The 13,018-nt window shown below is 52.8% G+C and overlaps 1 protein-coding gene across 4 annotated transcripts in view; it reads left to right on the forward strand.

Annotated features, from left to right (window-relative positions):
• TRIM9 (tripartite motif containing 9) overlaps positions 1-13,018 on the forward strand; it is an 81,657-nt gene that overhangs the window by 42,946 nt on the left and 25,693 nt on the right. For all 4 annotated transcript variants that reach the window (XM_068947565.1, XM_068947567.1, XM_068947566.1 and 1 more), the window contains exon 3: positions 1,223-1,345. In XM_068947565.1, the coding sequence (XP_068803666.1) occupies positions 1,223-1,345 (123 nt within the window). The remainder of the gene's footprint in view (positions 1-1,222; positions 1,346-13,018) is intronic.

Genomic DNA, 13,018 nt, shown 5'->3' on the forward strand with positions numbered 1-13,018 from the left:
TAAGGATGAACCTGTGACCTCCTGCCCCATCTCCCTGACTGGGTTTGTTGGGTGCTCTCCCAAGGGGACCCACAGTCAGCACCTGCCCTTTCACATTACCCGCCTGCAGCCCTCCCTAAAGCTGCTGCTTCCTCAGCTATCTGTGTTATGGAGTGAGCAGCCGTGACCCTAGTCCTCCCAGGCTGTGCTGTAGGTGTACTAGTCATGGCAGGACAGACCAAATCTTTCTACTCCAGATTTGCTATGAGCCAAAGGCATAAGCACTGCCCATGTGCTGATGGTAAGGATTTGTGTGTTGTAGCAGTGCGGTTGTGCATACGAAAATGAAAATGAAAGTATCGTTAAAAAAACTCGGGCTTTCCCATTGAAACAGAGAGGTAGCAGGTTTCACACAAGCCAGGGGGTGTTCTGCCTTCCACAGCAGCATTGCTACATGATGGAGCATGTGGCCCCAGGAAGTCACAGTGGCCAAAAATACACATGGATTCAAAAGGGATAAACTCCAGGGCCATGAGGAGAATTACACAGTCAGGATGCTGCCTCCCCCTCTGACTGCCAGAAGGAAGGCAGGTTATCAGTAGAAGAAGAGCTATCTGGCCCTCATCCCTTTTCCTACATGCTTTCCTTGGGGATTGGTTTTAGGCCTGGTCCTGCTAGGCTACGCAGATCTTCCGTGTTCCCCATGTGAGAGGGTCCACATTCCTCTTCTGACCTCCCTGTGCTGAGCTGTCCCTTACTTTGCGTAAGCAGAAGGAAGGTCCCCCAGCAAACGGCCACCCTGGGACAGAGATGGCAGGAGCTGATCAGTCCTTTGTGCCCCCCAGCTCTCAGCAGGGCAGGGGGTCGGTATCTTTGGCCCTTTCCCACAAGATTTTGGAAGTGACATGAATGTGTGTTTGTGAGCTGCTCTGATGTGGGAGCACACTGTAGTTTGACAAGCCTGCTGCTCCCCCAAACAACAGCTCAAATTTCTGGGGCTTACTTGTGATGCACTGACACCTGGAAAGGCCTTTCTCTGCCCTGAGTAGCCGCCTGATCATGAAGCAGGCCTTTCATGGCACATGTCCTGCCGGACGGTGGTGGGATGTGACTAAAGGTGTGTTGTAAGCACCAAAGTCCTATTGCTCCCCAGGACCTATTTGCCTTCCCTATGGCGTGGGGTGGCTCTGGCGGGAGGTACTGGCAAGCCCGCAGGGCTGTGATGCTCTACTCTCACTCACAGGAGAACAGCGTGGAGTTTGAGGCTTGCCTTGTGGCCCAGTGTGATGCCCTCATCGATGCCCTCAACAGAAGGAAAGCCCAACTGCTGTCCCGCGTCAACAAGGAGCACGAGCACAAGCTGAAGGTGAGCCCCTACCCACTGGGTCTAGCAATCAGAAGGCGTTCTGCCAGGTTGATCCCAGATCGGGATGAGGACTGTGATGCTTCTTCTTGCAGAGCAGGGTGAAGCACCTTAGGAGGAACAGAGAGTTCAGTGGAAAGCTGCTCTTACCACCTTGATTTCCACATTAGCTGAATTCCATTTTGCTGCTCCCAGCATGACGTGCCCTGAGCAGAGAGCTGCACACCGCCCCCAGGTAGTTGCAGTTGTTTCCACTGAATTACTCCATTCCTGGGCCAGTTACTAAGTCGTTAGGTCAGTAGAGCCGTGTATACAGCATCCACAGAGTGTAAAATGACCTTTTTCATGTCCTATGTAGCATTTGAGCTACCAGCCTCATCCTGCAAGATGCTGAGTTCCTTTAACTTCTGCTGGCTTTAGTAGGAGCTGAAGGCGTGGGGCGCTTTGTACGGTGAGATCCTGGTTTCGCCATCAGAAAAGAGCAGGAGCAGCTCTTCCCTGTTCTGTGCTTGATGAGCACCTCAGGGTCGCTCATGGTAGTAGTTTCACTGGGAAGTGAATTGTTGGCCTTGGAAAATGCTGAGATGCAGCTCTCAACATAAGCATTGAGGCTTGTGCCATTCCTTCAGCCTCTACACTGTGTCTTTTCAACTTGTTTGGGGCTAAGAAGGGAAGCAAAGGGCCTAATCACAGCTTGGACTAGTGGTGTTTCTTGTAGCAGTGCCCAGTATCTGTTGGATAAGGTAGTTGCACCCTGGCCGGAGGCCTTGCCAGCCCACAGCTCCCACTGACACAGGGCAGCTGGGGAGTGAGGCGTTTCACACCAACGTCACTTCGTGCTTCCGGGGTCCCTCCTGCAAGAGCATTTCCAAGAGGAGGCCACCAATCTCAGAGTGATCTTGAGAGGATGGGTGCTGCAACACTCACAAGTGCTTCCGTTGCACCTCGGCCAGTGGAGCAGGTCCTTAATCTCCTTCCCTGGCTGCTTCCCCTCTCGCTCACGGGGTCCTTGTTCCTCCTCCACCATCTTTGTTCCCAGTCCTTCCTCCAAAGCCCCATGGTCGGGGAGACAAGTGCGTACTGCAGCAAAGTTAGGCTGTGATCTGCAGTTAAACCTTCCCGGGCACTATGGGGGCCATGCCATCCCATGCAGGCCCAGCAGAGCCACAGCAGCTGGACAATAGCTGCTTTGTGGACGCGAACCCAGCACCAGCGCTCAAGTGTCTAACAATAAAGCACAACCCCAACTAGGCATGCAAAGCTGCCAGCCCGTCTTCTACACACAGAAAGCACTCCCACCGCCTGGCAGGCTCTCTTTCACTCTTCCCCTTTGGGACACGGTTAATTAAACTCTCACAAAGCTGGGCAGCACAAAGCGATTTCCCTGCTCAGCACAACCCACAGAGGCCCGCAGGCCCTTCACTCTTGGGCCGCTCACAGGAAGTGATCTGCTTCCCATTACTTACTTTTACAGTATCGCCTGTCCCCGCCACAGCATGCACACATACATATCCCCCCCCCCACCACCACCATCCACCCTTGTTACCAGCTGGGCTTCATCATTAGACAGGCCTGGCTGGCCTGGCCTTTAAAAGAGCAAGCCACCCTGTCATTTCAATTCCAGCCCCTGTTAAAGTCAGCCCTCCTATATCCCTTCCGCAAGGACTGAGCATTTGCAGCTGTCCACACTGAGTAAAGGGAGGCTGCAAAGGCAAGGAGAGCTCCCTGGCACTGTATCCTCCTGCAGAAGTGACGTGGGAGCCTGGCTGCGCTTGCTCAGTAGCATCACAGTCAGACCCTCAGCAGTAGCTGGTGTTTCAAACCCAGAATCTACCCCCCCTCTGGCCTTGCAGCGTCCATCCAATTTTTAGTCTGAAATTACCTGACTTTACCTTTTAGTTCTTGTAGTGGGAAGTAAGTAATAAATGTGGCTCCGCTGCCTTGGGCTTAGGCTTGTATGGGAAGAGTTGTTATACAGCCCTGACTCCTCTGAGTGCTGGCTGGAGTCCTGCACACCGGGATGTGTCTCCTGGGGCTTCAGCATTATCAGGCTGAGACACAGCTTTGCACACAGCCCAGGTCAATGTACATCCTTGGGGACAGGTACAGAGAGGGGCTTGCCTGCTTTCACAAGCTGCAGGTGGGACAGTGGGTCTAGCAGAACTTCCAGCCTGTTGGGTACCTCCCTGCTGTCATCGTCCATGCACAGGGCCACCTGCCTTCCTGGGCCACCAAGGTGGGCCGGTTCACCATGGACCCTGCAGCCTGTTCCCCCCTGCCCTCTTCCACCAGCGCTCCTGCTTCCCCTGCCGTGCTCTGTGACCTGGGGCAAGAGGGCCGCTGGGTCACCGCAGCGTGGAGCAGCCTGCCCTTTTCCTCTCCAAGGAATCCCCTAGACAAAGGCAGCACCTGCAGCTCCCAGCTGGGCACAAGCTGAGCTGGCCTTGCTGAAAAGGTCAGTAGGAATGTGACATCCAGCAAGGGGAGATGTAAAATGTGACCGGCGTTGTGCCTCGAGCAGCTGCTTCGCAGTGGGATGTCCTCCCTGATCCCACTGCACCCGAGGCAGCCAGGGACGGCACTGGCAGCGGAGGGTAGCGAAGCCCCCAGCTTCTGCTCTGAGACTTCAGAGTGCAGGAAATGTTGCAGAGGGAGCAGAAATTCTTCCACTATGTCAAAAAGCAAGGTGTGCAGCATGTGATAGGGTGCAGCAAAGGGACCATCTCCTCACCTGCTGCCCCATCAGCTGCCCCCGAGCAACATGCTGTCCTGTCAGCAAACTCTCTTTCTGTACGTGCCCTGCCCCTTGTTTTGCACTGAATTTGGACCCACAGTTGGTCCTGGTAGGGGCCATAGGGCTTATCGTGGTAGATGTTCACATTAGGACAGGAAAGCATTTGCTGCAGGCTTGTGGAGATAGCTTCATAGCCCAGAACATACTAGTCTGGCCTGCGTTGTCCGCTTGCCTCTGCTGTGTCCCCGGAGCAAGCCAGTCAGGGAGAGGATGAGTAGGTAGATTCACCAGCAAGGCATAGCTGTGCCCTCTGAGATCCCCTTGAGATCCAAATTCCTCGGTTGCTCTGGCAGCCCATGCACAGCTGCAGCACCCCAGCTGCAGTCAATTTCTCTGTCGGCTGCCCCTCCTGCCCACTGGGAAGCTGGCTCTCACAGCATGGTAGTGCACAGGGCGAGTGAAGACGAGAGGCAGAGGGACAGAGCCTGCCTGCTGGCTTGATGCCCCAGATGCCTTTCACCAGGGAGCCCAAGTTCCCATTCCCATGTGGCATCCGGAATTCGAGTCAGCTCTGCTTCAGTACTGACCTACTTTGGCTTGACACATATTTCACAGAATCACAGAATCACAGAATGGCCAAGGTTGGAAGGGACCTCTGGAGATCAGCTAGTCCCACCCCCCTACTCAAGCAGGGTCACGTAGAGCATGTTGCACAGGATCGCGTCCAGGCGGGTTTTGAATATCTCCAGGGAAGGAGACTCCACCACCTCTCTGGGCAGCCTGTTCCCGTGCTCAGTCATCCTCACAGTAAAGAAATTTTTCCTCAGGCTCAGATGGAACTTCCTGTGTTTCAGTTTGTGCTCGTTGCCTCTTGTCCTGTCGCTGGGCACCTGTGAGAAGAGTCTGGCCCCATCCTCTTGACACCCTCCCTTCAGATACTTGTACACATTGACCAGATGCCCCCTCAGTCTTCTCTTCTCCAGGCTGAACAGGCCCAGCTCCCTCAGCCTTTTTCATAGGAGAGATGCTCCAGTCCCCTCATCATCTTTGTCGCCCTCCGCTGGACTCGCTCCAGTAGTGCCATGTCTCTCTTGTCCTGGGGAGCCCGGAACTGGACGCAGTACTCCAGCTGAGGCCTCCCCAGGGCTGAGGAGAGGGGCAGGATCAGCTCCCTCGACCTGTTGGCAACACTCTGCCTCATGCACCCCAGGATCCCATTGGCCTTCTTGGCCACAAGGGCACATTGCTGGCTCGTGGTCACCTTGTTGTCCGCCAGGACTCCCAGGTCCTTCTCGGCAGAGCTGCTCTCCAGCAGGTCAACCCCCAGCCTGTCCTGGTGCAGGGGATTATTCCTCCCTAGGTGCAGGACCCTGCACTTGCCTTTGTTGAACTTCAGGAGGTTCCTCTCTGCCCAGCTCTCCAGCCTGTCCAGGTCCCTCTGAATGGCAGTACAGCCTTCTGGGGTATCAGCCACTCCTCCCAGTTTAGTATCATCAGCAAACTTGCTGAGAGTGCCCTCTGTCCCTTCATCCAGGTCATCAATGAATACGCTGAACAAGACTGGACCCAGTACTGACCCCTGGAGAGAGGCACAAATCCAGGTTTGTCTGTGAGCCAACACTAATTGCTCCAGAGGTGGAGAGTCTGGGGAGGAAATGAACTTGGAAGGGGCATTTCCCAGCCTTGTTGAAATCTCCCCCTAACTTTGCTTCAGATTAAGATCGAAGGCTATAAAAAGTAATGTCAGAATGAGAAGCATTGGGGGCCATGTTTTAAATTGCTTACCCAGATGCCTGTCCCACCTCCAGGAAAACCTTCCTTATCCGTATTTCTGCTGCTCATTATTGGCCTGCTTTTCAAAGGACCAATATGATGTTCTCCAAGGGATTAGAGTGTATGGCCCAGGCCAGTTTGAGCAGGGAACATTGAGGCTTCCCTGTCCTAGGAAGAAACCTCTTCCTGGTCAGTGGGGATGGGCTGAACTCTACATATATCTTGTTTAAGGTCTCAGCAGTGTAGTGGACAGTTCTGGCCTTCTTCAGCCCTATAAGTCATGGGAGACCTTTGCCCTGAGCACCACTCAGATCTAACCGTAGTGCTTTGGCTGCAAAGCTCTTGTACCTGAGCAGCAGTTGTTGCATTCACTGGAGGAGTTAGCTGTAGGAAATGCTCATCAAGGGCTGTGCTGGGGCCAGGGAGCTTCTGGGACTCCTGTCCATAGCACTGTACATGACTGACTCTCCAGAGATGAAATGCTGGTCCATTACCCTTCTCTATTTAAGGGATTATGATTAGGATTTTCCAAAATGCCTAAGGGAAGTCAATGCCCCCGCTGGATTAGGTCACTGGGGATTGAGATTAGTGTTGTGAAAGGATGAGAAACAAGCCAGCGGCACATGGCTCGGTTTCCTGTACCGTACTGTTCCTGTATGGAAACACCAGGCAGGACACACAAGTCAGATGAGCCCTGCATGTAGTGCACTGTTCCCTGAAGATGCAAATACCAGACTGTGCTTTCTCTTACAAAGCCTTGCATCCTCTGCACTGGGTGCACTGGGCACCATGGTAAGGGGTAGCAGCGCTGGGAGCTGGGCACTGAAGCAGGAGGAGCTCTGGAGAGCCATGAACAGGCTGCATGGGAGGATCAATTAATTGTACACAATGTCTAGGAGCTCCCGTGCTGGGGCCATGGGGTCTGGCAAGGCACTGAGGCCCTGGAGCAGGAGACCCAGTGACTTGTGAAGACTTGGAAAGGTGGTTTGGGATTAATCAGGAGGCTGCAGTTGTCTCTAAGCTCTCTTCGTCCCACAAAATGAAGCTCTCCAACTCTGTGGATGAGATTGGTGCTTCATAGATCAGAGGGATAGCAAAGGCTATGTGAAAAACAGGTGTCATTGCAACATGCCTGGTTTGGGGACCAGCTAGAGAAGTTATGTGCAAGTGACCCTTTTATAATGATTGGTTTTATCTTGAGCTGTCCCTTTATGACAAGTTTTTCTGCCTCTAGTTTTCTAGTGTCCCTCAGCTTTTTGGTTGTTTTGTTAAATAGCTCTATTAAATCTCTTCTCTGAGTGTTTTTGCATGTGTTGTGTTTTCCAATGGCTCCGTGTTGCACCTGCCCACGCTTTCTGGTGTGCGTTGATCAAAATGGGCTTGTGCAAGTCTCCGGGACACACTGCTGCCAGCATCACTCAGGGCTGTTAATACAGCAGCTCTGTTCTTACCCAGGCTGGCCAGAGCCTCCTCACCCAGTAGCAAGAAACCAGTCACCATGGAAACATCCACCTGGAAGTGCTCCGTACAGAGTATATGTGGTTGTGGAGATGCAGTGCAGTCAAATCGTTGCATTGAACGGTTTGATTGTCCTGTGCCAGGGATTTTTTCATGTAGGTTGTCAGCACCGCTGCAAAGCCTTCCCCCAGCTAGCTCCAGAGCACAGCACAGTGCTCCCCAAGCCAGTACCTTTTAATTCTTGCATGATGGCAACCTTTCTTGTGGTTTTAGTCCTAGGCTGCACTCCAGGAGGACCTTCATGAAGATCTAGGCTCTCTCCTGCAGAGCCAGCAGTGCTAGCCTCTAGTTGAGTTGCAGTGGAATGAGAGGGCATTGCTTTGAAACCAGAGCCCCCATCCTGGCCTGGAAACACCCTGTGAAAAAAGACTGGCCGAGTACCCTGACCCTAGTATGAGATTAAGTCTCTGCTGAAGTCTCCGAGATCCCAATTTCTGTGATGTAGATGTGGAGGCTGCACTGAAAATCTATGTCGTTGTTGATCTCTCCCTCTGAGCGAAATTTTCCAGTCAGAGCTTCTGCCAAAACAGCACACGTTTTCACTGAGCTGTCTAGTTCCTAAGGTAACGGGATGCATCTGAAATTGTCCACACTGATGAGCAGTTTGTGGGGTTTCCACCGTGAGAGGGGACACATCACGCCACCCTTGCTCCCTGCAGCTGTACAGGTGACGGTAGCCTTGCCAGAGGGTGCCCAGGCCCTGAAAGTTGCTGCCACGCACCCAGGTGCAGGAGACTGCACAGGCTCTTGCCCCACGTTCTCCACGTGGCAGGCCGGTGGGGCTTACCCTGGTGCCGGGGTGCCCAGGTTCAACTGAGGTTCAGCGCCTTGAAAACCAGTAATTGAGCCAAGTACTAAAAAAAGGAGGAAGGTGAGGAAGGCATTTAGAGATGAGTGCAGATGTTACTGCCTTCTAGGAGCTGTATTAAAATGTAAATTATAGTTAATGTCATCTTGCAAGGAAGAAAAGCTCTTGAAATAAATTTCCTATTTTAAGGTAGTAGTGAACTGCTGTGAGTGCACAGCAAAAGTCCTTTTTATAGACTGTAATTAGCAACCAAGTTCTGGCTGTTGCCTTCTTTAAAACCTAGAGGGAAAAAAAGTCATTTCATAAGAACAACCGCAAACAAAATGTATGGAGCTTCCCAAATCCCCTTGCCAGCTGAGGCAGCATACTGTCCCATTAGTCTTCTTTCAGAAGATGCCACAATTCAGCAAAGTGTGATACCCTTGTGGTTTCAGCAGAGCCTTGTAAACTATCTGCTTCCATGCAAAATTCATGGTAAACAGGTTTTACTTGTAATGTGATGAATATTGCATGCCCCTCTGATTCCTCCTGAGGCCGCCCTTAACCCCAGCACTTAACCTCATCTGCTTGCAGAAGTCAAATGCTTGAGGAAATCCCAAATTTTGCTTTTGGCTCTTATTCAAAATACTTGTCATTACTGGGGTAACAGGGAGCTGAGATACCCCCCAGAGTGGAAATCCCAGGTGGTAGCAGCTACTGCATATGCTCTAGGTCTGGTTCTGGGAAGATCTGTGAACCTGAGCGGGACACGAAGTCGTTACAAGTCCAGAAAGCAGCACAGCCCTATGGAGAACCAACTGAATTGTTTCTCCATCACATTTCCTAGTGTTTTAGGAGTGTAACATAGACACATGAGCGTGCCCAAGTAAGACAGCAGCATTCACAGAATGCCTCCATGGAGGCAGCTCGTCTGTGCCTCACTGCCAGATTAAGTAGAAGAGAGCTGTGAGGCATAAGGACAACCGTGAGGTGCTTATGGCCATATAGAAAACTTGCAGCCTTTTGTTGGCTCCAGTGGGTTTTAGATCATGGCTTCAGTGGTGTGTGGGATGTTTATTTTTAAAACTTCTGATTTCCCTACTCAAAGCGATTTGTGGTGTCTTGCTGTTCTTGTCTGTGCCCTGCTTCTCTTGTGTGTAGTGCAGAAGCTGGTGCTCAGCTGCTGTAAAGCCATGAAGCCTCATTAGGTCCCAAACAAAGGTCCTTCCTCTTGGCTTGAAAACAAGTTTGTTGGTAGCGAGGGGAAATGTGGATTTCCATTGCCAGCTTGCCTGCTGTGTATATGCTGCAGTTAAACTGCCGCTTCATGCTCTAGTTCTTCAGATGAATAGGTTCTCGATCCCAGAATGAGTTCCAGAAAGGAAGGCTCACTGGAGCTAAAGGTTTGGGCTGTGACAGAAGAACCACAGGCGCTCCGTTGGATGCAGTTTCTGAGCTGCTGCCCATCGTGGTGCCGGGCAGGTTGGAGAACAGCGCAAGCTCTAAGCCAAGAGGCAAAGGCTGCCTTCCAGCCCCGGTAGGCAGAATGCTCTCAAGCTGCTAGGACAGATGCGATGCACAGTGTAGGGAGAGCTAGCTGCCGAGTGCTACGCCATCTGCCTGGCTGTGTTCTGCCACCCACGGCATGAGGACGTAGCTTCAAACCAGCCAGCTGTGTAAACGGAGTAGGAGGATGAAGAGCAAGATCAAGCAGACATCCAGCAAAGCCTCCAAGCATCCCATTAAGCTCCCATAATTTGCTGGAGCTGGAAGAGGGTCTGTACAGCCCATGAGTCCCATCTTTATGTGCCTAAAGATTTGCATGGCCTCACTGGTTGTGTCCCAGAGAGCAGTAATTAATAGCAAGTCCACACTTTTCTGTCCCAAATTAACAGCTTGTCAGTGATCTCTCCTTCTCAAGAGCTATTTCAGAGCCTGATTTCTGGGTTGTGAGTGTGCCAGTTTGCAGAGGATAGAAGTGTAAGGTGGTCCAGGACAGCAGAGCTGGCTCAGTCTGTTCAGCCACGCCGGGACCTTGGAGGGCTTCCTCCAGGCTGTTCACTGTGGTGCCACCCCAGGGTGGACAGGGACCTTCCTTCTGCCAGCTAGCTGGCCCTGAAGACTTAGGCCTTCATTGAGGTGGGGGATGACCATGTCAAAGACCCTTGTTGCCCTGAGCCGGAGATGGAAGCCCCTTCGTCTGCTTTGCCTTCTCGCTCCTCGTCCTGCGTCTGTGACAGGGCAGCAGGGCTCCCCTCACCCTGACACTCCCCTGCCTGTTTGGAAGGGTGACATTTCTGCTTAGCCTGTCCCTAAATGTGACACCTTTGACCACCAGCACTTGTGAGCTTTCCTGGACGGACAACCCAAATCCTATCAGGATAGGGACCCGTTGCACCACACATGCAACATACAGGAGACAAGACATCCACCACCTCCAGCCCCGTGGGAAGGCTAATGACTCCCCCACCCAGACCTGGGCAGCTCTGGAGGAGCAGGGATGGATTGATCCCAGTGTGTTGTCCTTGTCCCAAAATGTTCGAGCCTCCACACTGCCGTGAGCAAGACTAGACAAGCCACAGTTGCCGTCCTAGACTTGCCTTAACGTTCAGTCTGTCTCTGTCGCTCTTAGCGTGGATGACTGCCTCAGCTGGGGCTGAGGAGTCAGGCGGAGGAACCCGGTCTGGGCAGAGGCACAGTGTGGCCAGGGAGGACAGAGGCTCGGGGCTGAGCAGGGAGCAGAGGAAGGGCCACTCACCCGCCAGCACAGCCCACCCTGCTCCTTCTGGCAGCAACAAAGCAGCCTGTAACCAGCACTTCAGACCCAGCCTTTATTAACAGGGATTATTTACCAGGAAGTTCAGTCATTAATCGGGCTTTTTGCAGTCCCTCACGTGAGAGCAGCCAACTGGCTCTGGCCTCACTCACCCTGCTGCCTGGAAGCAAGGGCAGGGTGGAGGAGCAAACCAGGGCTGCCTGCCCCAGTGTCCCAGCTCCCTCCTTGCAGACAGCATGAGGAGGTCCCACAGCTCTCACACTGGTGCCCGAGCTGCGGTGGCAGCTCCCCTTGCCTTGCGTGCAAGGATATCCCTCACCCCAAGGAGGTTGCCGATGCCGAGGAGCGAGCTGCATGCCCCAGAGCTGTCCTGGGTCGCCGTGCTGGTCCTCGCCAAGCAAGTGCTGTTTCTTGAATGTCTCTGTGTCTGGCTGGTGATAGCAGATGGCAGTTTTGCTGGTAATACTTCAACGCATCTACTCTGTCAGGGAGAGGTCCACAAATTCAATATCCTGGGCAAATCAGACTGAGATTTAAGCTGCAAAGAAGGTAAGAAGATTGTTTTACCAATCCCGTCTTTGCTGTCTTCCTGGCGGCATGTGCATTTCCCCGGAAAGCACTCACATGAAAGGGGGTAGCTGTTTTTCTGTACATTCAGAGTGTGATTCCCATTGCCCATTTGCAGCCCAGGAGATGTGGGAGTGCAATGCCATTCAAGTGACTTCGCTCTGACCGGGTAGGTGCCATCAGGATATAGTCTAAAAGCAATGCCGGCAGCAGGTTGGGCTCACCTTGCACTTAGTGGATGCGGTGTGGATGCTGGGTCTCTCAGCTGCAGACTACGCGCTGCCTACGGATGCTGCCCCAAAGGACTGAGTATCCCCACTGTGAAAGGAACTCCAGGGACTTGCCCACGCTCATGGAAGGGGTCAGCAACAGTGCCAAAGAGGGAGTGTAGGTGCCCAGATCTCCAGGACTAGCCACATGCCTCTGCTCCATCCCAGCAGAGCCATTCCAGTGCACTCAAGTGTTTGAAACTGGCATTGAATGAACTCGTCTCTCTCATGACAGCGTTTGAGGCCAAAACTGATGCGTGCCTGTGATGCTCGTGCTCTAGCCCTGTCTCAGAGTGATGCATCATCTCTGCATGCCACCACATATGCTGCTTGGTCTGGAGGAGCAATATGGGAGCTCCCCCTGCTGCCTGCCAGCCTCACACACTGCTGCACACTCCTGCTGCATTCGCCTCCTCACGCTCCCAGCCTTGCTCTGGCCTCTGTTTCCCAGCAGGCTGGAAACAAAATCAGACCGAGATCACTAAAAGCAGCAAGGGGTTGAATGTGCAAACTGCAAATGCCTGCAGATCAGGAGATGGCTAGGAGAGCGTTTCTTGGCGTTCTGCAGAAGTGGGGGGATTGTCCCAAGTCGCAGCACACGTGATCCTTCTGTGCCTGCTAGGTGATTACATAGAGGTGGTTAAAATATCATTAAGCAACACGAGATCTGATTGATTGCCCTGCAGGAGTCGTTGTGCCCCATCGAAGCCCGGTTTCTTTCGCTGCGGGAGATTGGCGTCCGCTTCGTTTCCCCTCCTGGCCCCTCTGCCAAGAGGGTTGCCCGGGCAGTCAGCACCTTCCACCTGTCACCGAAGGAGGCTCTCACCCGAAGGTGGTTATTTTCGTACTGCTGCGTCTGCTGAATCAACACTGGGACTCACCAACTGCAGTACTGAATGCGCGGCTGCTTTCAGGAATATTTGGCGCTGCTCTTTACAGCCTTTTCCATCATACTGCAGCTGCAGATGCTGCTGGGAAGCTCGTCTTTCTTGTCTGTGCAACATACTAAATAGCTGTGATCCCGAGACCTGGGTAGCTTTATTCAGTCCTAGTGGAGAACTTTACACAGCTTTGAAGCTTTTTCAGAAAAAACATTTCTTATCTACCTTGGGCACATTGATCTAAAGCATAAAATCTCTCGTCTTGAGCTGCTCTGCCAACCTCCTATCCAGAGCCAGGTCCCGGTTGCCTGTTCTGCTGACAGAAATCCCACTGACGTCAGCTGCAGATCTGCACTCTGTCTGCTTCTGCA

Source organism: Struthio camelus, chromosome 5 (genome assembly GCF_040807025.1).
Source record: "Struthio camelus isolate bStrCam1 chromosome 5, bStrCam1.hap1, whole genome shotgun sequence".
Taxonomy (NCBI): domain Eukaryota; kingdom Metazoa; phylum Chordata; class Aves; order Struthioniformes; family Struthionidae; genus Struthio; species Struthio camelus.